The 27921-nt window shown below is 36.8% G+C and overlaps 1 protein-coding gene across 3 annotated transcripts in view; it reads right to left on the bottom strand.

The window, feature by feature from the left end:
- KIAA0232 (KIAA0232 ortholog) overlaps positions 1-27921 on the bottom strand; it is a 64758-nt gene that overhangs the window by 14182 nt on the left and 22655 nt on the right. For all 3 annotated transcript variants that reach the window (XM_066548651.1, XM_066548652.1, XM_066548650.1), the window contains exons 3-6: positions 18824-18961; positions 6187-6253; positions 4759-4840; positions 217-3514 (exon numbers count right to left, since the gene is read on the bottom strand). In XM_066548651.1, the coding sequence (XP_066404748.1) occupies positions 217-3514; positions 4759-4840; positions 6187-6253; positions 18824-18961 (3585 nt within the window). The remainder of the gene's footprint in view (positions 1-216; positions 3515-4758; positions 4841-6186; positions 6254-18823; positions 18962-27921) is intronic.

Below are 27921 nucleotides of genomic sequence, written 5' to 3'. Positions count from 1 at the left end.
ACTCTACAGCCTTCCTGGGCAACCAGTGCCAGCACTCGGTCACCCTTACAATAAGCGAGTTTATTCTTACGTTCAGATGGAACCTCCAGTTTCTCTACAAAACTGTATTTTCTAGAGATCTATACAATCACAAACATTTAAACTGAACTGTCACATGACAAACTGCTGGTTATCAGCTGCCAGCTGCAAATTCTGTAATTTCATATATCCACATACCTCTTCATGCTCTCCTGAAGAAACAGGATTATCCTCATACGTGGGGAAATGACACCCTGCTTTACAACTGCAAAACCTGCCAGTCTCCTCACGTGGCTCCACTATTCTGCAGTTTACTTTAGAGCTCTCCACCACTCTCCCTTCTAGAGATTCTTTCATACTGCATTCTAAACAGGGATCTTGGTTTCCTACTGGCAACATCCCGGCCGACTCTTCTTGGGAATCCAATGATGTCTGTGCACTCTTCTCCATTCCAGACTTTTTTAATCTGGGAAGGAATTTTCCAGATTCAAGCTCTGATTTTCCATAATAATGCCCTTCTTTTTCTGCATCTTCTTCCAGAGGTTTGAGATCTGCTTGTGGATCCTCAAATACATCTACTTGGGGAGGGACAGCAATACCCCCCTCATCTTTTTCTGACTCAAATTCTGACTCGCTTCCACCACCTGGAGAAAGTTCAGATGCAGAAATTGGGCGAAAGTGAGTCCTCGGAGAAATCCGTATAGCCCTGTACTGCGTTCGATCCACACCACATATCCTGGGGTGTAAAACCTCACTGTCTGAATCAGAGCACAGAATCGACTTAGGTTTAAAACTAGGGCTGAAAGATGCAATTCCTTCAGGCTCAAACGAACACTCTACATGAAGAACTTGTGAAAATGGATTGTTCAGGTCAAAGGAAGAGAATGAGTATTCAAGCCCTGGTTCTTCGACTTGAAAGTTCCCACAAGCTCCCAGTAAGTCTTCATGGAAGATAAAAGAAAAACCCTTATTTAATCCGTTATCTCCACTCTTGGATTGCTCGTTCTGTTCAAATGACACAAACGGCCTCCATAATTGCCTGTGCCCAGGGGCAAAGCTATTACCTGGAGTCATAAAAACATCTGTGCCAGCTATTGTCACCACATCGGAAGCTGCACACTGCAGTAAGCTCCCCTTTGAGTGACCAGGTGGCACCACTGCCCATTCTCCATCACTGTTAAATGTTTTGAGCTCCCCATACACACCACCAAGTATAAATGAGTTTTCTTTATCCTGGTTAACATCCCAGGGTTTTGATGGTGTGGTATAGTCACCACCATCTACTTTAGATAAATCATTTGAGACAAAGGCTCTCTTCTCTACATTCTCCTTTTGACCTTCCCAAAGGTGATACTCTGATCTTTGCACTGCTTTATTGGGTTCCTGGAGGGTTTCAACTTTTGCTTCTGTATCCAAACAGCAGCAATAGTTATTTACATCAGTTGAAAACAATTCATCTTCTATTCCTTCTATTTCTACCATCGCTGCAGAATTTCTGTCTGTCATATTTGTCCAAATATCTTTAATAACCCCTGAGCTGTAGCCATCTCCATGTGGACTGCTTTCCCTACACCCTTGTGTAGTTTCATAGTCTTTACTTTCTGCTTTTTGTTCTAGCTGAATACCACAGACAGATTCTAGCTTAGATTTCTTTTTGAAAATCAAAGCGGGCATTTCTCCTAAACTTCTAGCTTGTTGCTGGCAGGTTTCTTCTGGCAGAAAATCTAGAATTTCTTCATCTACATAATTCGAAGACACTCTAGGAACTACATAATTAATATCTTCTGCATTAAATTGCGTGGATTCTTCATATGGAATATTTATAGTCTCATTGTCTGAACGTGTTTCTTCCGAGTGTGACCATGGACTACAGGTTCTTGTTGAAAGATTAGAACAGTGTTCATTTTCATCAAAGGCACTATTTTTGGTCCATATTAGCAATCTAGACTGTGTTTTCCCAAGAATATTAGCAGTGCTACTAGAATCTGCATTTTCATTTCCCAAGCTGAGTGTTTCAAAAGAAAATGGTAAAACAGAATTACTGCATTGCACTTCAAACACTGAAAAACAAGAGTTTATACCAGACCCTTCATTAATATCTGAAAAGAGCTCTTGATTGCCAGCAAGCATGTGTGAATTAAGCATTGTGCTGTCTAGGATGGGGGAGAATCTGATCGGAGAATCTCCTCCAAAACTTTCCCCATCTGCATCACCAGAACTAGAAGATGAACAGCACTCCCAAAATTGAGCTAAATTACTAAGATCTTGCAACAACCACCCTTCAGCACCAACAGAGCTGGTCGAATCAGTCCATATTGCACTTTCCCCTTGCAACTCCATTCCATCTAACACTATGCAACATTCTGCCTCAAAATCAGTTTTTTCTTTACTCTTCTGTCGAATCATATTTAAAATCCGACTCTCCCCTTGCATCGTATCTGAGGCACCAGGATCCAACATGGATTGATCAATATCCACTTCATAGAAGTGCGTTAGTTCTGACAGATGAACATCATCTAAATACTTGTCGTCCTCTGGTTGAGAACATATTGAGGTCCCAGTGAGGTCAATATCCTCATTTAGAACTGCAGGCATTTCTACAAAGTGACCATCGATGAAAGTACCTGCTGCGAGGTATGTTTTATGAGTATTATTGTTGCTAATACAAAGACCATGCACTGATTCAGACAACTCTTCTACAGCCTCTGATGTTACTCCACATATATCTTCTCTGTTGCGGTACGTAGTCTCCAGCTTGCTTTTTCTGCTAAGAGGAACAAAGTACTCCGTAATCGGCTCAGTATACCACAAGGGCTCTTCTTTATATTCCTTTTCATTTCTACTGTCTAAATACAAATCTTTTCCATCACTACCGCCAGCTTCTTTTCTTCCAATTTCTTTTAATGGCCTTTTACCTCTTTTGCACAGTTGTTTGATGGACCCGCTGCTGCTGCTGCTGCTGCTTCCGCTGTGGACTTTTCTATCAACCTTTTCACCAGATTTCACTGACAGCCTGCTCTGCCCATTCCGCCCTTTTTTACTCCGAACCTCTCTTGTTTTGTGTCTTACTTTAATACATTTCATTGATGCCTTGTATTCACCTTGATTACCACTAGAACTTGAGCCAGCCTCGCTGGATCCCGATGACCAGGAGCGGGGACGCATCTTCCCTTCAGACTTATGTCGGACTTGCTTTTTGTACAAAACAGGCTTCTCTTCAACGGTGTTGTTACTGAACTTGTTTTCTTTCTCGTTTTTACTCTTCTTCTGCTGGGTTCTTTCCTGTACAGTGGCAGATACTTTATTACTTCGGTCTTTAGTTACTTCACTTTCACTATTGCAGTCCTTTGGAGAAGATGTATCCGTGCTAGTTGGTGGAACAGTGGATGAAGATGAGGAGCTAGAGTAAGAGCATACTTTGGATTTATTCCATACAGTCATAATTTCCTGCAGGCAAACTGGCTTTTCAGAAAGAGGAGGAAATGCTTCATAGTACCTGAAAGCAAAACAAAAAGGACATTTGGATCGTAGAGCTTCAGATAAGTATTAAAAAACCACAGCAAAACACTACCAGTGTTTTCTAATTGCTAAAAATCTAGTTTGCAGTACATATGCACATGCCACTCACTGCAACATTTGAATGATATCAAAGGGAAAATTAAAATGAGCTTTAAAAGTGCTTATATTAATATATGTTTAGAAATATACTGCATACAAGTAAAATAATTTCCTTTTCAGAGACTACTAAACATCACTGTAGAGAGAAATCTTAGATGCTCACAACAGTGGCTCCAGGTTTATTAGATAATGTGGTAATTCACTACAGTCTTCTTAAATGTTTGATTTAGATGAGAAAGTCCTGAATTTCAGTTTTTAAAATTTTCGTTTATGAAATGAGACATTATCTGTTAAATTCTACATAGTTTGATCATCCAGTTATTAAGAAAAAGCTATTAAAAAAGAGTAGGTTTTGAGTAGTTTAAGATGCTTAATAGCTTTGTGCAAGAGGTACAAGATTAAAATATGCTTTTCTGCAACATTTGTAGTAGTATGTGTTTGGTGGTAGAGAGATTTTTACAGAATCACATATATTTCAATGAAAACTTATTTAAAATTTTTAGAAGTCAGTTAAATAAAATGCACATTAGCACAATCAGTTCCCTGAAGACAGATCATCCATTTAGTAACATTTCTACTAGGCTGTTGCTACTCTTAAGAGATACAGAAGCAGTTGTATCTCCAAGAGAGGTCAATGACAAAACTCCTGGGTAGTTCAGTAACACTGGACTCAGGTACTTGCTAACTAGGAGATCACTTTGGTTATCAAGAGTTTAAAGGTTACAAGAGTTTGTTTGCCATTTCTGCAATAGAAGACAGCGAGATCTGAATCCAGGAAACAAATTATTCCCTCCTTGTAAATCTACATGTCAATTAATGTTGTTTTAAAGGTTTTTGTCTGGTTGATTCAGTCTTCAGGAAACTGAAATAAAGTATGGTTTGAGTTCTGTATATAGTCAAATGAAAGCAGTCTGGGCTTTGACAGAAATTGAACTAGCCCATGGTACCAAATGCTTATACTTAAATATACAAGATTAAAAAAAGAAGATGGCTTGAAAAGAAATGTATTTCTTAATATCCACAAAACTCCAGATTCCCCACTGAGTTAACTTCCCTGTGTTAAAATATGTGAATAAAAAGAGAAAAGCATCTAAGATAATAATAATAAAAAAAAATGCATACATTTCTACTTGATCCTTTGCTGTGGGAGATAAATCAGTCTCAGGAGTCAAAGAGCCTTCTAACTTTTTGTGAATCTTCTCCTCTGTTTTGGAAGAAAATCCCAAATGCTTAACAGAAAAATTCAAAAAAGACTGTGTACTTTATAACAGTATTTAATAAAAAGCACCAGGATGTATAACCATAATCGTAGTAAAATTTCCATACAACACTGTAAATAACATTAAGAAATTATGAATTACCACCCAAGATTCAAGTTTTTCACACTTGTCCAGTCCTGCAAATCTGATCAAACATGACCAGCCAGCAACTCCATGCAACCTCATGGCTTGCAATGCCCCACTGGGAGGATTCCTGCTGAATGTTTAATTGTTCCAAATCCTTATCTCATTCTTGCATTGCTACAGACACAAAAAATATTTCTTAAAAATCGACTATTTAACTAAATGTTTTCATTATTGGCCACACACTTCTCATGTGCTTCACTAACAGGAAATATCCTTACAGTAATTTTTGAGCTTTGAGTGGATGTAAAGGCATATTTCCCGTGTGAGAGGTGACTGAAGATTTTCTAATTCTTTACATTCAAACCTTTAAATTAAAAAAAAAGTGAGACATACTATTTTTTTATTTTATTCTTTTCAAAATAAATGTTCAACATCACCTTGGCTCAGAAAGAAATTTACAGCATTATGAAATACTAAGAGCTGACTAATGATTACTGTTTAAAAACAAAAACAGGGAATGGAAACAGCTAAAACCATGCTTTAAGCAGGAAAATGTTTCTTTTATTTACAGCTACTTATACTACATAATAAACATATTAATTTTACTCTAACTGTCCAAGGCTGCTGCTGTGTGCCTGAGTAAACATTTATGTGTGATGAATTTTCACTAGAGACAATACAACTTTACATTATGCTCCCTCTCCCCTAAGCTTGACATCATAAAGCACCCATTATCATTCCCCTATAGCCCAGAAATTTTAAGTAGTGGTGCTTATTTGGATGCTTTTCACACAAATAGTTTCCACATAATTATTTTGAGGCAAACCTGCTCTTTGCAAGTATCAATACACAAAAGGAACAGAATCAAGCCTACCTTATTATCATTACTTTTGGTAGAGAGGGGAGATGCTGAATTTGGAATATTTACTAAAAAAGCAGGCACAGCTGGATATGAATAGTTATAGCTTTTAATGAAGAAAGCTCCATTTGTGACTAGCTATTTCTTAGTAAATAAAGCATACCAATACAAAATTGCTTAAATTATTTGAATGAAATTATTCAAATGTATTTTAAAATTGCATGGCCTGTACTAAAAGCTACTGAAAAACAGCCTACTCCCCCACATCCACCCCTGTCCCAGAATGTTGCAGAGCTGATACATACAATACATGGCCTCAGAAGTTTAAACATTTTTTTTCCTCACCTTGCTTACTCTGAAGGTCTTTCAGTTTGGAGCAAAGCTCCTCCACTAACGTTTCAATCCCAGAGCTCTGCACAACAACAAAACCACGTGGGAAAAAAAGAAAAGAAAAACAGAAAACATAACTTACTAAAAAGAGTTTTAATGTCATAAAAATATACCAATACAGTAAACATATCTCGGCAGACATACTGTTCTTTTTGCACAGTAACTACATATGAAAAAATCAACAAAAATTATTCCTAGTATTAATCCAATCCTATAAATACATTAGTTAGAGGTCAAAATGATTCCATGGAACATGAAGATACATTCACACAGAGGTTTCAAACTACAGGTCACATTGTTGCACCATTGGATATCCAAAGCTTTGCAAACACAGCATGTCACATTTACTGAATAGTATTGCTGCAGATTTAGCCAGGAGTCTCAGCATAGAAGTTCAATGACCCACTGATCACCAAGATTCATTTCAAAAAGCTAGGCCTGATCCTTCTGGCTGCACAATTTATACCTGTGGGAATGAGACTGTTAAAAGGATACAGAAGGTGGAAAGGAGAACAGGAGGAAGGCGTACCCACATATGTGGCAGAGAGGGAGAGGAAATGTTTCCACAGCATCTGTATGCAAAACCCTCCCATAGTCTTGCCAATTTAAAATGATTAGGTATTTTTTTCTTTTTAAACATTGTGTTATTAACAACACAGGACAGAAGAGGGAAAAATAAACATCTTCTTCATATTCCTATAAGTCTCTATTTTTCCTCCTTTATTCCTCTACATAACAAACATACACACAAAATAGTCCAATATATTACCCACAGAGGAAAACCTCATGTCACTCCAATGGAATAAAATTTGAATTCCAGTCAGTGAAATACTAAAAAGCAACCTAGAGCCTGAAATGACCCTTCCTGTTGGAGGGAAAACTAGGTGAGGTGGGTACTGTGTGGGTATTTGGATTGTCATTATTCAATGCTCAGGAATTGTGCTCAAAGATTGCACTTCACACTTTCCATAACAGCAAACAGAGCTGGAATCACAGCTAAACACAGCAAACTGGAACTAGTGAAGAAGATCCCAGAGGTCCCCTGCATGTCATCCTACAGCTGGGAGTGGTAATGAGGGAAGACCATGCAGCTTATTGTATCCTGTGCACAGTTTCCTCAATATCAACTCCATTGTTGGAAGCCTAGTTCCAATTATACTTGGAGAAATTTACACAAACCCCCAAGAAAATTATCTCATCTTCTGAATTTAACATGGTCTTATTGTGCATATAGTTATGGGACATGTTTTCTCTCCAAAGGCAACACCGATCAAATATCAAGTTACAGAAATGCACAGAAAAGAGTTTGCCTTACTTTGTCACCCTGGTGGTATAAAGATTTCATTTTTTCAAGATCTAAGAGTTTCTCATCTCTCCTGATTGCTGTCCAGAAATTGCTGAGAAATGTGAATATATGTTGCTAAAGCACAAGCAAGTACTATGAAAAAGAGAATATCATTTATTCAGTCAGGCTAGCTTGTTTAATTCACTGTCAGAAAAACACACTTGAAAAATCATACACTGAAGCAATGATTTATATGCTAACTCTAAACTTTAATTATTTGCAGCCAAGTGAGAAAGAAAGCAATGTTCTATTCCTAATTGTATTGCTGCACTGAAGTGCTAAATATAAACCTTTATACCGCATACTTAACTGAGAATGACTTAGCAATATCAAACTTCAGAAGGCATCTTCTATATCAGTAAATTTATCAGTATAAATTTAATCATTCAGCAAGAACCAAGCAGGACAGTAATACGGACAAAGCTATGTAGTTGTAATAATTTGTCACTTTATGCCCTTACCACTCTTGACTCCCCCCTCCTCCCTCAAAAAGGTCAACAGAGGAGGAGCTGGCCTTGGTTTTCCTGAGCTCCCCAAACTGTCTAATCGAACAGACACCTGTAGCAAACACTCCAAGGAATACAGATTCACCTCCTTAACTTAATATAACATCATGCTAAAAAAATGCCCCAAACCAGCAACAATATTCTTACCATTACACCGAAGAAGCGAAAACTTTTGGAATCAAACGTTTCATTTCCTCCTGGACCATGAAACTAATACTTGAGTCAGCTGACGCGCCACCCGCTGTCCTGCCCGGCGCTGAAGGAGACAGCGCTCGCTTGAAAAAAACGGGGGTGGGACCCACTGAGCACAACGCCAGGACTCCAGAGACCCCCTGCTCAACTTGCCACTGCAGCACATGAAAACGTGCTGCAGCCTTAATGGAACAAATGCCAGGGCAGCTATTTCATATATGGCACTGGTGTTCCCAGAATAGGAGATTTAGTTACTTTTTTTCTTGTTTACCTTAATGCGTTGTAGCTGTTACAACCCCATGGCCTGAAAGTAACACGTTCCAGGCACTGGCTTGGTTCAATAGGACACAGCTAGCTAACAAAGCTAGGTGATCTGCTTGAATTACTTTGCTTATGTTCAAATTCAAAGACAGTCCCCAGTACAAATACTGGAGCACCTTATAAACATTTTGAAATATGGAAGTTTTAGTGCCCAATTATGATTGCTTTTTTAATTCCATCATGAAAGGCTTAAACCTCAAAATTGTCTGGCCCAGATTTCTACCAACCTATTTCTCTCATTCAAATTACAAAGGACAGTGCATAATTTTTAATTCATATTTTTCATTTTGCATAACAATATTTCCGTCACACCAAACACATTTTATTCTCTTCTACTGTTTTTAACATATTTCTCTTTCCTTCCTCTACTTTAATATACATCCAGTTTCACCAAAAGTTTTCTTTTTGGCTTTTTATCAGCTGGCTGCAGCAAGGGAAGGATTACATAAAGGATAGGTGTTATGTTACTGGCATAGGAGTGATGGTGCTAACAGATAAATTAAGCTTCTGAACTCACCCAGCATGAACAAGAACAGTCAATCTGACTGCTGGAGTTACAAGACTCCAATAACCACTGTCTTCCTTACTGACCACCATGACCCTATTCAGAGCCTAATTAATGCAGTTCTGTATAATGAAGAATAAGACCAATTAAAAAAAAAAAGAGCAAAGCTCACACACATTTTTATACATATTTGTAAATATGTTTGGTACTTCTGACTTCTTTTTGAGGTTGGATTGTTTTTTCCCTAAACACGCAAGCACATACATATATATAATGTCAAATATTAAATCAAAGACCTTTTGAACACACTCTACTTTGGAAGTAGAGCAGTCAGAGAAGACAAGTGGTAACTCATTAGCCTCAAGCAGTCCAATTGCTTTTGTATGTACATTCACACCTCTGTATAGCTGCAGAAAATATTCCCAGATGATATTAAATCTGTAAGTGTAGTTACTTCTTAATGTAGTTGTTATAAATTTAAAATATTCACTTATATCATGAACCATGGAGAAATCCTGTGCACCAAACTGAAATTCACTAAAAACTGTTGCCTATGTTAACAGTGGGCACTGGCTTCTGTGTGTTCACAGTTTTGAGTAAGAAGCTGTGAAACATTAGCTCCTCTCATATGCTTGACAAACCACTTGAATTCTTAACTGATATTCACCTCTGCTAGCAGGTTACTTCTGAATATTGCAAACAAGCACAGCACAGTCACCATCCAGAAAACATAAGAAGTTTTTCCTGCATTTGATCACAAACAGCACTACTATTATTTCACATAGCTATACTATGGAACTGAGAAGGAGATTGTTCAACAAAATTTTTCATTTTCACTGAGCTTTCTCCTCTTCCCATCACCCAGTAATATCATCTGGTTATGGGTTTCATATTTCCAACAAAAAAATGCCATGCAAACATATACTTTTTCCTGCAGCTCTGCACATATGCAATAGCCAAGCCTTCTGGACAAAACAAAGGAAAACAAACTTCTGATAGCCAGTAGTTAAAAGGAGATTTTCCACATCTGATAGATCATGAATATAGACATAGTAACTGAAAAATTCCATCAGATTATACAACTCAAAGGGAAGTGCTGTTTTAGGTAGATGCTGTTTGGCTTTAGGTTTTTTGGCAGGTTCAAGTTTTTTGCCTCTAGTCTAACATAAGTTAAAAGCTTCCTCCAGAAGCTTTGAACTGTGCAGTGCAAATATTTACTAAATATGGTTTGTTACTTCAGTCCTGTAAGGTATGGGGAAAGGTCCTTGCCCCTCTTCCATCTTTTTGAAAAGCAAAAGCATTACAATTCCTTTTACTTGAACAATGAAAATAATCACTCATTTGCTATTAGGCTTTTGAGAGCTTTCTAGCTTACACTTTCAAAACAAATCCTCATTTTCTTTTCCCAAACATACAGAATTTGTTTAGGTTGGAAAGTACCTCTGGAGATCATCTAGTCTAAACCCTTGCTGAAAGAGGATAACCTAGAGAACACTGACACTCCTTTCACAAAATACAAGTTCAAGCAATCTAGAAATTAGAGTAAATCAATATATTCATACTTTCAAATCATTGATTTAACAGGCTATAGGCTCTCCAGAGAAGATGGCACTTTGACTGAACCAGGGCTGTTTTCTTGGCACGTCTCCTGTCACCAAGTGCAGGATTAAACAGCTTTCCTATAGGAATCAGCTGTTAAGCCACGTGAACTGAGTAAGGCACAAAATGTGATTCACTGCAACCACACATCTATTTCTATATTTTGTAGGATGATGAGAGAAAGTTAGAAGTCTAGGTTTTCATTTTTTAACATTCTGACACAGTATAATTCATCTGATTACAAGTACTATCAAAAGAGGCGCTCAAGACAGACTGAAAAAAAGACTAAAAAAAAATCTTGGCTCAAGATCAGCACTATATGAATGAATAAATGAATAAACAAATCAATCCATTAAAACAGTAGCTTCTCTGGGGTGTTCAACCCAGGTGGAGTTCAAAGGAATAAAATAAGATTCCAGCTTGCATTATGGAATTTTTTCCATCATAATAAGGTGGATGACACTAGGAAACATTTAAGAGTATGTACAACCTTTTTGACCCTTTAGACCTAAGAACACAATTAAATCTTTATCTGCTCACTTGAATACATAATGATTTACAACAAAGATATTGGACCAGTCAGAAAAACAGATTCTATTTATTAATGTCTCTTTTTGGGGCTCATGAATACTTCATCCAAAGTAATCTTCAATCAATGTGTGACCTCAGAATATCAATTTCCAAGCAAACTGACTTAATATCACAAAAATCCAAGCTATTTTAAGAAATAAGAGAGCAATAAATCTCCAACAAGGAAATAAAAATACTTCCCTACAGATCTCTTAATTGTGTCTTTGGTATTAAAACAACATTAGGGGAGGTAAATTACATATCTAGCACATTGCTAGGATCAGGCTCAGATTTCAGAGTTATGATTCACCACTTCACACAACACCTTCTAAGAGAGAGAGAGATAATAAATAGCACATGTTATTTACTAATTCTAGATAAAAGAGATCATCTGCCAGCTCAAATTAACTTCAAATGAACATGCTATCCCTAAATGTAGGTTACTAGAGCAGCTAATCTGACTTCTGTTATTTAAAACTTAATTCTTTTAGATCCCTCCCATAGCAGGCTACACTGAAATAGAAGTTATCCCCCCAAGAAAGGATAATTCCTCACTAGAAGCTATTCTTTCTGATTATTATTCATCACATATAAACAAACATGCTGACTTCAAAGCCACAACAGACTTGCTATCCTTGTAAGCAGTGCTGCTGAGATTTCACTTAATCACAGTACTTCAGCTTGCCCATGCTAAAACGCTCTTATCTGTATCATCAATGAAATGGGAGAAACTTGTAAAGTGTGTTCCCACCAATTATGCAAAGGCTCTTTTCTGCATCAAGTGAATTGCAGAAAGGACACTTGAATTTTCCCCAGGTGCTCTGCAAAATTTGTTCAAGTTTGCTTGTGTGTATGATAAGAATTCATAATGGACCCCCAACTCAAATTTTTGGTGAAAATGATTGTTCTGCATTAAGGAAAATGATAATCTAATAACACTGTTCTGTGAGGGAACACAGGGATATTCAGGAGAGCTCTGTAACCAACTCCTCTGGCATTTTCCTGGCCACTCCTTTGTGCCTGAAAGACTGTGCTGCTCCTCCCTCCAAGAAATGCAGATGCCAGCTTTGCTTCTGTCCCAGGCTTAGCAGAGAAGCTGTGTGAGGACAGATCTGCCTTGCCCCAGTTTGTTCCCATTTTCATTGGAAGCACATACAAGGTGAAATAACTTTTTATCTCACTGAACACACACTTTCAGCCTCCAAGGCAGTCATCTGTACTATTGGAAATAATGCTTATGAAGCCACTTTTGTGTAGACTAAGCTCCCACAAGGAATTTCTCCAGTTCAATATGTATCTTTTCTATATTGAGAAAATGCATACAAAAATTGGAATAATTATAAGTTTTGTCAACTTCAATTAATGTTACTATTACTGACAGGGAAGAGGCTTCAGTAACAAGACAAATCAGATATGTAGTACTTTGAATATCTATTTAATGCCATAGTCATAAAGCAAAAGAAATTGATTTATTGTAATTAATCTATTCTATGATGGTTACCTTGGCAAGACAAATTACTTTCATTTTCTATATGGTATCTAAAGTTATTTTTAAAATTCTGTTCTAAATAACACTGCATGTTCTGGGAACTGCTAGTATATCCCTTTCAATAAGGGCAACTGGATACAACTCAAAGGAAAGATAATATTCATTGACTTTGTGAAGGAAGTGCTTTGGCATTTTCCAGTAAAAGACTCTGAACAATCAGACACACAGAAATGCTAACTACTGAGCTAGTCAGCATATATGCTTCAAGAACCATCAAGGCTCTTTTGGAATCTTAACTTCATTTTTTTGCTTTAATAAATTCAAATTTTCAACATGCACTTCACTTTTCTGATTTGTTAAGATGGCTTTTACACAACTTGATTCATTCCTGTGATGTCCCATATCTTTACATTACCACTCTCATTCATGTCACTTCTAGTTCTACAAAAATGTGCAATTTAAATCACTCAAGAAACCACCTGATGTTTATAACCTGATTCCCTGGTATCCCAGTGTAGTAGTCTGTGTGTATTATCTAACTAATATTGGCTTACATTAAAGAAGCAGGGAACAGCAGGAATAAATCAGTGATTAAAATTAATTTTAAATCATCTAGTTAAGGTGCCATTCTACTTAAGAGGAAAAGAAAGACTGTTCCCTTGCTACAAATTCCAGAAGTCCATTTTTCTCAGTTCTTTATCATACTGCAAAGCGTAAGGCAGATTATGCAACAGTGACCTAGGCCAAATGTCACACAGATACCATAATCTCTGGAGGCAGCAATAGCTGGCCAAAGTAACCCATCAATAAAAAACATGCTCAGATGTGCAATCATAACCAATTTATTCATTTGGCCTGGACTAGCAGATTATTTCTTCAAAGAAGATTTATGTGCAGAACTGCAATAACTGCATGCATGCCCCACCGCTGCAAATGCTGAAGGCCAGGATGGATGGGGCTCCAAGCAAACTGGTCTAGAGGGAGGTGTCCCTGCCCATGGCAGGAGGTTGGAATGAGATGATCTTTAAGGTTCCTTCCAAACCAAACCATTCTAGAATTCTATGATGCTATGAAAGTTTGACAGTTCTGCACTTCAAGTAAGAAAGATGACAAACACTAAGAAAATTTCAACAAAAATCTTATTTTAGACACATCTCAACTCTGTGCTGAAAGCAAGGCACATTTGAGAATAAAATTATAATTTTAAATTTTTAACAGAAGTGTTCAATAGAGCCACACTTGTTCCTCTACGTGGCCCCATATGATAACACAAGTATCAGAAGAGTTATATTCCCCCCCCATGACTCAAAGTAAGCAAAGCCAATGCTCTGTACTGTTAGCATGCCACACCTGAGTAATTTAAAATAAATTACTGTTACAAAGTTTCACCAATTATGTTTCTCTGTTATCTCCAAGCAGTAATTTCTTAGAACAGTGGGATGGAAGGCACTGTGTGTTCTTGTCAAATATATTAGAGTAGTTCTCTTTCACAATTCATCACGGAATCCATCAACCAAGACTAGCTCTTGCTTTAACACGTTGTACACTGTTTCATGTTAGCAGATTTTGAGAGCTTGGTTAGTTCAGAATGGACCACATTGTCTGAACCCTATTATGGCAGGCCTTGGGACACCAGCAGCACTGGACACTAGGATTGTCTCAGGATGTGCTGTGGACCAGCTTAGGTAAAGTGGCCCCCTACACTGGGAGAAGGAGAGTCTTGGAGCACTGGTTTCATCCGTGCAGAAAGTAAGATCACAGGAATTGTCTCCTTTTCTCATTCTTAAAAAGTCCTCCCACATTTCAGCAGAAGGACACAGCAACTGGTTGAACTGAAACTCTGGCACCATCTTGGGGTGCAGCTTCACGTGTCATACTGCAGGTGTTTGGTGACTGAACTGCAACAACACAGCTGGAGACCTGCTTGCTCTATTGAACAATGTCAATTTTAGCAGAAATTAGCCAGGTACAAGCTAATTAAGCTTGGATTTGTGACCAATGGACAGGCACATAAGCAATTTCAATATTATTACTAGAATATATACTTATTGAAAAGTCTCACATGCATCAGTCTCCATAACTAACCTCTAATTCCAACCTTGCTCCCAGTATCCACCTTGTAAAAAGTAACACACGTGAATTTCTAAACTCTTATTTATTTAACAAATTTCTGAGTCTCAAAGATACTGCCTTCTGTCTTTTTACAATAACAAGACAAGCAATGACAAGTTTCATTATTCAAATACAAAATAATGTACTTTCAGAACTAGGAGGTTTAAAAAAAATGAACCTCCACTTGCACCTGAACAAACTGATCACGTTTCTACAAACAACAACAATAAAACTAATCACCAAGCTATTTAATGTTGACAGATCAGCTGGTTTTACTTAAAATTTGAGGCAGTAATTTCAGGATAATATTTCTTATTTTCATCAAAGAACTTTTATATAAATATTCCCCAGTCCCAAACATTAGGATTTTTTACCCAATGTTTCATTAGAATGGATATCCCTATCCATTCCTACTTGAGCAGTTAATTGCAAAAATAACTGCTCCATCCCTACTTGAGCAGTTAATTGCAAAACAACGTTCAAAAATTTCTTCCATACTTTAGCAGGACAAAAATTAGGACAAAAATCTCTACTCAAGGTCAATATTAACAAGCTTTTTAAAATTTGAGCAATTCTTCAGCATGTCTTTAAACTGCTATTTATTCAAGTGTTTCAGAAAAAATAAACTTTAGAACTACAGTAAGAATAGCAATTGATTGCTGCATTAAAGTACTTGTCTTAAAAGTCTTTCCCACCATCATTCTGTCTCCATTTTCTGGAGAGTTGCAATGTACTTACATTTCCTCTGCTCCTGACTGCATCAAGAGCATCTGCAGCCAAAGACTCATTTATACAAATATAGACAATTTGAGACACCAAAATGCTTGTCACACAAAAAATACTGTCCTCAGAATGTACACCCATTAACAATTTGCATTCTCACATATACCAGATGGTGCCTGTCAGAACCAGGCCTCCCCCCACAAACACACTTAGTCCACAACAGGCTCTGCCATGGCAAAGACACAGAGAGGCAGAGCAGCTTCTCTGACTCTTCATTCTCCACAATGTAGGAAATGTTTTAGAAATAAACAAAAAATTTGGGCTTCTTCAAGTCAGATCTTTGTTTTCAGCACTGTGAAATTAAAACTAGAACCTTGGATTTCTGTCTCAGATTAGTGTTTTACAGCATTACTCTTTTTAACACAAGAGGAAGAACAGAAGTCAAGCAAAACTAAGCTACCAAATGAAGCACCTAAGTATGAATGTAAAATATAAACTAAGTAAAAATGTATAAAGTAGAAGTACCCTAAGAATGAATACTGTGGAAATGAAAACCCACAAGAAGTTATTTCAAAATATTTGTTTCAACCACTAAATGGAAGTCTGACAAAAAAAGTACTTACTGCTATCAAGCCAATTTTCATATAATCTATTTTATCACTTCCTCTCTCCATCAAGCACCTTCTTGAAGTGATCACTCAATTTTAAGGCTTTTGGTTACTGGTAGGGGAGGAGGCAGACTGTCTGCCGTTTCTTAACATGTTATTGGTTTAAATAGTTAAATGCAAAAATCAAAATTACATTAACCATATCTCTGTAATTTCCTATGAGAGTTACAAAAGTTACTACTGACCCTCATTACCTTTTCATCCTCTGCACACTTTTCTCTCTAAAATGACCAGGCTGCAAAATCCTAAAGTCTTCACTGAATTGTCACCCTGCTTTGGCTCTTTTGTGTGTGTTTGTTTGTGTGTGCCTATACACACGTGTGTATACATACATACATACTCTGTCTACAGACACACACAGGGCAAACACTACCATCACTTAAATACAATTTTATTTAAATATATTCAAGTTGAAATCCACTAAGACTTTTTCCCAATTATTCCCATTAAAGGGACTCAAACTTGCTTGTCTTACTCCAATACTAAGGTTGAAAGGAGAGCAAGTGTTCCATATCCATATGAGCAGATTGGCATTTCTGCATCTGCCTACTTTGAAAAAGGGATCACAGAAGGTAAGCAAAACTATAAACAAGCTCCATAACTGCCCATGTGGACTATTTATCAGGCCACTTGCAAAAAGAGAACATCCTAATGAACACCTCTACCTCATCTGACAACAAAAAAAAATCACAGGTAAACATTTCTCAGACGATTCAGAAAACTATTTTAAAAAATTCAAGTGGCCTTGGAAAAAAAGTATTTATATGTATCTCAATACTTTTTATAAATATTACTTACACACAACTGACCTACCATTTCAACTACAGTTCACAGAGTATTTTTATCTTTTTGTAGAGAAAAAACCATGAACATTGTATGGAGCAGCTTGAATGCCTCAGCAGAAATATTATTTTAACATTATCTTTCACAGTCCAAAATCTATTCATTATTCCCATCAGACCAGCACACAAACTTAAATACAAAAACACAACATCAGAAACGTGTTTCAAATTCAGAAATAAAAGATATCTTACAAGTTACTTTAAAATATTACTAGAATTTAAGTAGGATCACCCCTCCCTTTAATTCTGGGGGAAAAATTGAAAGTCTGCATTTCTTTCACGCAATGCTTGTGTTAAATTACCTATAAAGCAGCTTTAAGTAAAAACTTTTTTAAAAGGGTTTAAAGGTTCGATTCTGTGTTTGAATATACATTATAAAAATTATGACCTGCAATTTCATTAATGACAAAAAATGTGCAAGCTTAATTGTCTGAGCAGGCAACAGAAGTCAAAATAGCTCTGAAATAACTCAAGTCTACAGGTTGCAGATTATAGGTTAATGCCGAACACTAACAAGGTAACAGAGGTCAAAGGTGAAGTTATTTTTCAACCTTTCAGATCTCATGTATTTTTATTCTTTCAAAACTGTAGTTGAATAGTTTCTTCCCTTCCCTGTTAAAGATTATTAATAAATTCACCTCCTTCCTTTTGCTCTGCAACTAAATTTCTCTATATAACATAAATTTAGTTTTAAGTGATGATTCTTGATTTTCAGCTATGCAGAGATGAATCAAGAGTGTAATTTCTGAAGTTAAGAATCAATCATCAGTATTCCTGCAGTCTCTGTATGAGACCTACATTTTATTGTTCATAAAATGAGTATACAAAGACAAACATATCCTCAAGAAAGACATTACTTCTTGCAATTATTTCTCCGTATTTGCTTCATATTCAAATTAACTTCTATGGTAGTTGGAGTGCTGACCTCAATATTCTGTAACTTTGAGAGCAGAGCAAATTACCAACAAAACTGTACTTTGCATCACTTTGTTAGGATAATAAGTAATGGGAAAATGGGAGGTCAGAAATCTCCCAGTTAGTCAATTAGCAATTTAGTAACTGAACAAATACTCAAGTAGCTTCACAGTGAGCCAGAATGTGATGGTAATGCTGCTGAAAGTGGTGGGAATAACCACCACATCTTCCCCACTTCCTTGATTACCTACACAGTATCTGCTGCCTCTGCTATCTTCCTTCAACCTGCTGCCTTCACTGCTCCTCACCTGCTCTAGTCAGTGCACTTCCACTCCACTTCCACTCAATCATGTAACCTGGAAAGTGAACATTTGCTACTATACATGGCTTTTTATTTAGGAATTCTGGATTACACATGTTGCATGCACAGAACAAGATGGCTTCTGCCCACATGTTCCAGTCCTTTCTATCCACACACAACAAAAGGCAACTTAGAATTTTTAGAATTACTTTTACGCAAAGCTCTGTGGTAATTTCAACTCAAACTGGTGCCCCTGACAAGAATAGGGAACGGTTTACAGAAAGGAAAGCATGACACCACATAGTACAGAACCTCTTGTGAAATCATTCTAACATACACTGATATCATGATTTACTAAATAAAAACAAACAATTCTTGAAGAACTCTTGGCAAACTAGCACTTTAAGAAGCCACAAATTAAAATATAAGCATCACAAGCAAAATGCATCTTAGCACAAAGAAGGACATAAAGCCTTAAGAATCTATTAAATAGTCCAAACTTACTTCATCAGAAGCAGAGCGAAGACACTGGACAGCAGCCTGTTTTTTCATTTCCTCTAGTGTTAGATCAGAGCACTTTTTCTTACTCTTTCCCCATTTCTTGTAAGCTCCCTTTTCCCAGCCCAGGAAGATGTCATTCTCCTAAAATCAAATAAAGAAATTACCTTATTTAAATACATTAGTATCTCAGTACTATAGCAGAAGAGGACTACAAATAACATACTGAGCAAAATGAAACCAACCCTGTTCTATCTGCAAAAAACTACTTTTTGCCAAATTAAAGATTAGTTTGATTACATAAAACTTGCACTTACTATTCAGAAAAGCACATGCATCTTTCACAGGACATGAAGGCAACTCACATTTCACTGTAACATTTTCCAATTTTTGCAAAGAATATCCACAAAGGCAATTTTGTGGCCAACTTATGGTTGAATGTATTACTGTAATTTACACAAAATATGTTAGTTTCACTGATCTCTGAAATAATAAGAATGAGAAGCAAGTAGTTCAGAGAGTTAAGATCAAACTTAAGAGAAAGTTAAAAAAGCCAGAAGAAGAAAATGTGGTGTTAGATCCTGAAGCCTTCAACTCAGTGTTAAAATGAACATGATTACAGCTAGAGACAGCAGTAGCTATCATAAAATAAATCTGAACTATTTCAGAAGAAAATTCAAGTAATTGAGAAGTGAAGGTGAGTAGGTGGGGTTGGTTTCCCACACATGTGAGACCGATGAAGAACAAAAACATCAGAGTAGAATGCTACTGTATTACATGCAATCATCTGAAGATACAGCATCCCTTTGCAATCCCTTCTATATGGCTTTTCAGAATTTACAAAATTTATTACCAGACTTGCTTGTTCTTCACTGTCTGTTCACATACACATACATGATTTGCCATATTCATCTCATGAAATAAGCATTTTGGCTGTCAGTGAGATAGTCTTTAACATCTTAAAATGTATGCTTGTCTAAAATCATCTTCTCCAGAGAGATCCACAAACATCTGATACTTTTCAGCCTACCTGTATCAACCTTTTCAATGTATCTGTTACTGCTTCCAAAGAAAACCAGGTTAAGGCCTACCCTCATTTAAAAGAATTCCTAATTCCCCATGGTTTTAAAACAAAGTAAAACAAGCTGTCAGTGCAAATAATTGCTCCTGTGCAAAGAACAAGAGGGGAAAAAAATAGGAGCCAAGAGAGACCAATCATCTTCAGAAAAAGCCACCAAAGGGCTGCCATTTGTGACTTCATGAGAAGGAGCAGAGCAATTTGCTGGATTTACTGCTTCAAGTCTTATTTGAGCACCAAAACTGGAGAACTGCATTTAGTGCTGAAAGAGCAAAAAGCTACCAGTCACTCCGATTTTCCTAGCACTTGTGCAAGGTACCAGTAATTCACTTAAAACCAAAAATTTGAACAGGCTACTGCACTGTTATTAGAAGGAATAACAAAAGAAATAATAGAAAAGAATTTTAAAAAAATCAGAGAATAGGTTTAAAAGACTGTGCATCTCTACAATTCATTTTTAAAAAATAATTTTTTAAGCCTTTTCCTAAATTGCAGTTTATGTATTTCTTTATACAACGAGGCTGTAGAGCACTCTAACTCTTCCCAATATTCATGGGAAAGAAAACAAACTGATGAGAATCACCTACTCCCCACCAGCTCCCAAAACCCCTCCAGCTCATTCACATGGGCACAGCTGCAAATAAGTAAAGAGAGACCCATTGTGGGTGAAGATCCAGGTACACCAGCAAATTTGCACTGGGTTAACTTCATTTATTCTGATTTTACGTGGAAAGTTCACAAACACAACATCTGCAGTAGGAAAACATTCCCAAAATGCTATGTATTACTGCTTTTCTCTATGCTAACAAAGGTTTGCTTTGTACTGATAGATCACAGCTTTACCAACTATCTGTCAGCAGAGCAGCAAGAACCTTCATTCTCACAGAAATTTATAAAACATTTCATTCAGTCCTTCACACATGTAATTTCAAAAGTATCTGACACTTGTCTACAAACCTTGACAGTTTTCAACTTTTAAAAACTGAAAAACCTCTTTTAAGAGATATGCAGTTTTTTTAATGGGGGAAGGGAAGCTAAATGGAATTCTCACTTGGGCCCCCACCCCACAGCTGTGGTATCATGGTCTCATCCCTCCTTCCAGAGTGAGTGAGTTGTTTGTGCACTCTGGGAACAACATGGCTTGTCCTTCAGGATGCAGCAATTGAGGACATAGCTCTGACAGGATTCTTGTTTTCTTTCTACCTCTACGATACACTTACAAAAAAAATTTTGGAGACATGGTTTTCAGTCACACCTGGCTGCCAAGTTTAAAACTTGGGTTTGGATTTTCTTTCCAAGACAAACTTGTAAATTTTATAGCCTCAGATTTTACAAAACTAGCAAACACCATGGATTACAGCTATTCCATGAAAGACTTTGCAGTTTAAAATCTTCATCTAAACTACAGTATTTATCAGCACCATATATGTATTGGATATAGGCTATGTTACTGAGGATCTTGCACCTTCTGTACACAAATCAAACACCACACCCATAAAACCCTACAGAACAGTGAAGAAAAAAAAAACTTAGGCATAATTCTTGTGTATCAGAACCATTCTGGATCAAAGACAAAAAGGTTTAACAAAGCCCAACATTACAGTAAAATGCCTGAGAAACAAGGAAATGTAATACACCCTAGAGAGTGAGTTTGTAGAACAGTGAGACACAAACAGAGTGATCCTCTTCTTTTATGATGACTAAATTGTCAAAAAAAAAAAAAAAAGACAGACAACCCAGTAGTTCTAATGGTTTAAATTATTTAAATTTAATGGTTTAAATTAGTTAAATAAGTCTCTTAATTTTTTTTCTCTCTTTTGCTCCCTGTCTTCAGCAGTCAGGAGCCCATCAGTAGAGGTTTACTCCTTAGACTGAAAAGTATCAAGTCCATAACAAACAGGAAAAAAAGCAGCTCAGCAAAACATTCTGTATGCATGAAGACAGGTAAACTATTTCCTTCACGTGGAAAGAATAACCAAGGACTTCTGATTTCTTCACCTACTAGATGCCTTCATTTACCATGTTTCTTAAGAGAACTAGAGATTATAATGTAATGCTCGTTTCAATGCAAGAGCTCTACACTGGTCACTGAACTTTTCACAAAAGCAATGCCACTCTGAACTTACAGATTTTAAAAGTGTGCATACACACAGAAGAAAAACCAAAATTTTGCTTACAGACTTCAAATATTTAAACCAGACTACCATTTCAAGAGATGACCATCCATTAAAGAGCTATCAGCAGAAAGCCAATGCCCTCTGGATACTGAAAAAACCCCAAGTTCTTATATCTAAACTGTTATTCAAACATCTGCTCTTCAGAGTCCTACTATCTTCTACTTACTACATAACTAGATAATTTCATTAGAGATTTTCAATCATGAAGACACTGAAAGTGCAGTTTCCTGACAAGAATAACTTAATAACTATAAATATGGCTAAAGAAACATTGATTAAGTATCTGTATTCTTCACGCTAGTGGTACCTCAAGAAAGCCAGTATTTTGAGTGCTTTATCTCAATTTTAAATTGAGATACAGGCACAAATTTTAAAAAGATTTTGAAATGGTTTGTTCTATTCAACTATGCAAAAGCAGCAATTCCACCACTTCCCTCTAAACTATCAAGAAATTGGAGAAGCAAAAAAAAAAAAAAAAAAGAAAAGGAAGTTTGATAGTGATTCTCCTTTCATTTGCTGTAAAAAGAAATATCTACTATCCATAAGAAAATAAATGTGACACCTTGCAATACGACTGAAATAAAAACATTATGAAGCTCATGATCCACATAAATGGCAACATCAGAAAGGGAAACATAACCTGTTTTTACAAAGGGAAAAAAAAGGAAGCCTTGGGGAACTACAGACCAGTCAGTGTCACTTCTGTGCCTGGCAAGATTGTGGCACAGATCCTCCTGGAATCTGTACTAGAGCATATGGAAAATAAGGAGGTGACTGGTGACAGCCAACATGGCTTCACTGGGGACAGATCATGCCTGACAAATTTCATGGCTTTCTATGACAGGATAACAGCTTTGGTGGGTAAAGGAAGAGTAAATGATGTCAACTACCTGGACCTGTGCAAAGTTTGTGACACTGTCCTTGCCTCTGAAAGACATGGATTTGACAGATGGACCACTCAGTGGATAAGGAATTGTTTGGATGGTCACACTCAGAGCTGTGGTCAATGGCTTGCTGTTCAAATGAAGGCCGGTGCCAAGTGTGTCTCTGGGTGTGTATTGGTACTGATGCTGTTTAACACCTTTGTCAGTGACAGGGACAGTGGGATCAACTGCTCCCTCAGCAAGTTTGTCAATTACACTAAGTCATAAGTTTTCTCCATGGCAAAAAAACATTGCTAAACACAGAATAGAGAGGACTGGGAAATGTTCTTTAATGTTAGATAATAACTCCAAATCCAGGTATTATCATGGAAGGAATTCATCTTAGACTCATAGTGAAAAACCAGGGAACCACCTCGCCACTACAGTCACCTCTTTCCCAGTTGTCCCAACCAGAACAGTCCCAACAGGCCCCGCAGAGCCTGACTGTAACAGAACAGCTGATAATGTAGCAGATCACAACATGCACTGCTATGACCTCAGGGCATTGGGAATGAGGGCAGGCAGGAAAGAATTCTCCTTATCAAAACTAATCAATCCAAGTATAAAATCTTGTAACCTTAGTTTCTGTCAATTATAAACTCTTGCTTATAATCCTACCAGTTTGAAAGGGCAGTCTATGTGATGTTCACTCATTAGAAGTTACTTCTAGGCTAAAACTAAGGAGAAGAAATTCGTCACACCCACTCCAAAGAATGAGAGAACATGCAAATGCTGCATCTGTTAAAATCTTATATTTGTTAAGCAGACTGCCTTTAGACTTTTCCCATTAAAGTGAAAGCAGGAAAGAAGAAAATTTAGCAAGGCTGTAGCTAGAGCTATAAAGGCATCATTTTACTTACATGCCTGACTTACAACACAGAAAAGAAAGCCAGGAACTCAACAGAAAACTGTCACTACAGAGTCAAGGTGTCTGAAAGGGGCATGTCATGACTGGAGAAGTTATTTCATAACATTTATGGTTGCTTTCTTGGCTTTAGAGATAAAGTTGTGTGTCAAGCATCATAGACCACTGTAATAATCTGATTTCAGAGAATATAGGCAGCACATGTCTATGCTTGGAGAAATGTGGCAAGTGTACTGTCATGCAATGACATTATACCCAAAGAAAACAAAGGAAGTATCTCAATTATACCCAGAAATACAAACAGTACAATTGTATCAGCACAGAGATGGCTGCAAAGAAATCCTGACTGTTAGCAGGACTCACCAACCTGGCCCTTGAGCTTCCACTCTGCTCTGTATTATGTACGTCTTTGTGAGAATACATTAGCAGTCACAGCTTGATGAAAAAGGAACGAGCAGCTCAACATGATCACTCACACCAATAAAAACTCAGCCAAGTGTGGAAATAAAGTTTCTCAGATAAGCACAGTCTTTGAGAATGAATGCTTTTCTTCTGCACTAACACATGAGTGAAGCTGACTGTCCTGGAACCTGTACAGTTTGCACAAGCCTACAGCTGAGCTCCACCCCCTGCCACCACAGCTCCCACCCCTAAAACAGAATAGAGAATACAAACTCACAGTCCATGATACTCCAAACCTGTCCCATATCTAACAGTCCCTGGACAGAGAAATACAGAACAGATCAGTTACTGCACAATTAACAAGACAAATGCCAACTAAAAATCAAATAAGTTTCCTGACCCACATGCTTTTACAGTAAAGACACTTCAGCCATCTTCCATTGCTCGAGTGAAGAAGAATCCATATCCACCCAATTTTTCTCAAAAAACTAATATTATACACAAAAAATTACTTCCCAAAATTTGAATTACATAGCTCTCAGCTATAATATCCCCTTCCTAGAAAGGGATAGAGGGCAGGACCACAGCTAAGTTTTCCTCTATAAACTTTAAAACTTAGTTATCTGAGCTTTTAGAAAGTGGTTTAACTTTTGTATGAATAAACTTTATAGGCATATTAATTTCAAGATATAGTACTATTTTCAAAATATGATTAATTGGTCCTTTCTTCAGTTTACATGTTTATGTATGGGAAGAAGAAGGGGGTTATTCCCATTGCTGTAAACATATATATTTGAGTAATCTAAGGATTTCAAATTAGTCATATAAAAAAGTACAGCTAAAAGTCTTGGTCTCACAGCTCCCCCTCCTACCTACTCTGTTCTTCATACACCGATTCCCACAATTTGAAATTTATATACTTAGTTGGGGTACTGACTAAAAAATTATGGTCAGAAAATTTTAAAAATTATTCCTACAGGACTGCTTAATAAGCAGTATAAGCTGTTAAGTATAAGCTTAAGCTTATACAGCTTAATAAGCAGTAACACAAATACAAACTAAACAGAAAATGCTTTGCATTCAAGAAATTTATTTCCACATGTTGCTGGTGAACTTTGAAATTTACTGACACTTGTGTACAGTAGTCACACAGCATTTCCCTACTGTAACTGAACCCACTCTGCATATTTAATGCCTTATCAAAAAATGTGTTTGAGTCACCCAAAAGCATTTCTTAGGGATGATAAAAGAATAGGTGCAATTATACTAGAAGCAGCATTGTTATTTTTGTGAAATAGGCATACCAGACAGAATAACATTTAACACATGGTTAGTGGAGTGCACAGGACCAAATCTTCATTCCTCCTCCTCTCTTTAGGTTATGGATGAGACATACAAACACACAACACATACAAAACCCCACATCCTCTTTCACCCAAAATGTACATGGGAAAAACTAGTATCTATTACTAGAATATAAATCCAGACATCAGGTCCCTCTACTGGGTTAATATGGGATGGCAGGAGAACTAACAGCATCTTCCACTAGATCTGGGAACCTAGCAAGTGCATCCCAAGTTCAGTCTCCAAAGTGTCCTGTGTCCTTAGCACATGCAAGCCAAACACAGACTAAAGCTGGCAATGATATCCCCATCCCAGGGCAGAGGGATAGGCCAAAATCATTTATGGACTTAAAACCACAAGGTCAAACCCTCAAATATATCACATATGGGCTGAGGCGTCCCTTCCACGGCTCTCTTTTTCTCTTAAAAGAGAACTACATTTTGGACTTTAAATATGTAAGTGACAATGATCAAAAAGCAAGAATAAAAACTGATCAGAGTCAGGAGAAGTGTAACTATCATTCTGAAGACTTTTTATGCTTCCATATAAAAGATTACCTGAATGGAACTACTTCAAATCAGTCTACAAATAATTAGTCTTCCTGCAAAAAAAAGCCTCTCTGTTAAAAATTGAAAAATCAAAAGAAAAAAATCTCAACCTGGTCACAAAAGTACATAGTTTGCAGTGCAATAGCCAATTAATTCTGAGAGTTAGGAAAACATTCTCTTTAAAAAAAAAAAAAAAGGATTTTTACTTTTGAGGTTCAGAAAAAAACTGTTAACTTCCAAAAATGAGTTGAAAGAAGTAGATCAAAAGCAACAGAAGACACTTGATTTGGAAAGAATGCATAACAAATGCATTTTGATCTTCCTGCTGCACAACCAAAGGTTTACAAACAAAGCCTTTATCTCACAGAGTGTCTAGCTGTTGGGGTTAGGTTTTGGGGTTTTTATAAATAAAGGCTCTGTAAGGGAGAACAGTACACAGGAACAAATCTATAGCTCTAAACCATAAATTCGTTATATTCAAAATCAGTTAGGCTTACAATTAGTATGTGAAAGATACAACACAGAACACTGATTTTAATACTGTATAAAGAATGATCAATGAAATAATGTTTCACGCAAAGTACATTTTAAGGCAATGCCTTCTTCTTCACACAGATTATATTATCTTAATGCCATATTTACTGCATCAGAAACTGGTTTGAGAACACATGCATCTACAAATATATTTTTAATCAGCATTTAAACAACAATCAAATCTTAAAAGCACCTACTTGGTTTGCTACTAGGAAACTAAGAGCAAGGTATTCCGATCAAAAATTAGTCTAGCATGAAGTCAAAAGGCTGTCTCACAATATTCAGATCTCCACCAACAGCAATTCGGTGGGTGCCCAAAAGTTACAAACTTGACAGCAATTTCATGGTTTTCTGCTTAATTTATCCAAAGTAAGTAAATTCAGTAATAAAATGCAAATGGTGAAAACATGTATACTTGGCAGAAACATTCTGCACTTTACTTACATTAAACAGTCTATAAATCCACACGAATTTTATGAGGTTTTCCTTAATGGACCAAAAGTGGCTAAAAAGTCATCTATCTCAGCACAAAATACCAGTGATTCCCAAACATTTTGAAAAGACCATTGACAGGCCTCAAAAAAAACCCAAACCAAACTGAACCAAGTAAACTCCCTCACACACTCCCTAAATAATGAATATCTTATATAGCATTGTTCAAGAGATTTCTTTAGTAATCTTTAGGCCATGTAGACATCTAATATATGTGCAAATCAATTTGAGAAAAAAAAAAGGGCAAGTCTATCACTGAAATCCTTACTTGTCTTCTGATATGACAAACCTCAACTAGCCCAAAACCCTCAAAACTATTTCTGTGAACTGTATCACAGGAATCAAGGAAAATGTGGAAATCCAATTCATACTATCTTTGTATTTTCTATTCCATCAGTCAATACTGGGGGAAAAAATCCCAAAGAGCCTTCTACTTCCACCCATTTAAACCCTCCCATCAGCAATATCATTGCTGCCAAACAAAAACAGAGGGGAGAGGGAAATTAAAAAAAAAAAAAAAGAAAAAAAGTGTACACAGTCAGAATGAAGTATTTCTCAAGAACTTTTACATCTTGAGCTCTTAGACTCACTTCCAAAAGTAGCAAGCATGGCTTGGATAAGAATTGTGCTCTAGGTGCCAACAATAACTCAGTTACCTTCAGTACTTGAGTATTTCAAAACAAACCAACGTGCATTTAAAGTGTGTATATTTAGAGAATTTTACAGTAATTCTTGATAGGT

Source organism: Molothrus aeneus, chromosome 4 (assembly GCF_037042795.1).
Source record: "Molothrus aeneus isolate 106 chromosome 4, BPBGC_Maene_1.0, whole genome shotgun sequence".
Lineage (NCBI taxonomy): Eukaryota > Metazoa > Chordata > Aves > Passeriformes > Icteridae > Molothrus > Molothrus aeneus.
The sequence above is the reverse complement of the archived record's forward strand: the minus strand, read 5'-3'. Positions and strand labels throughout refer to the sequence as shown.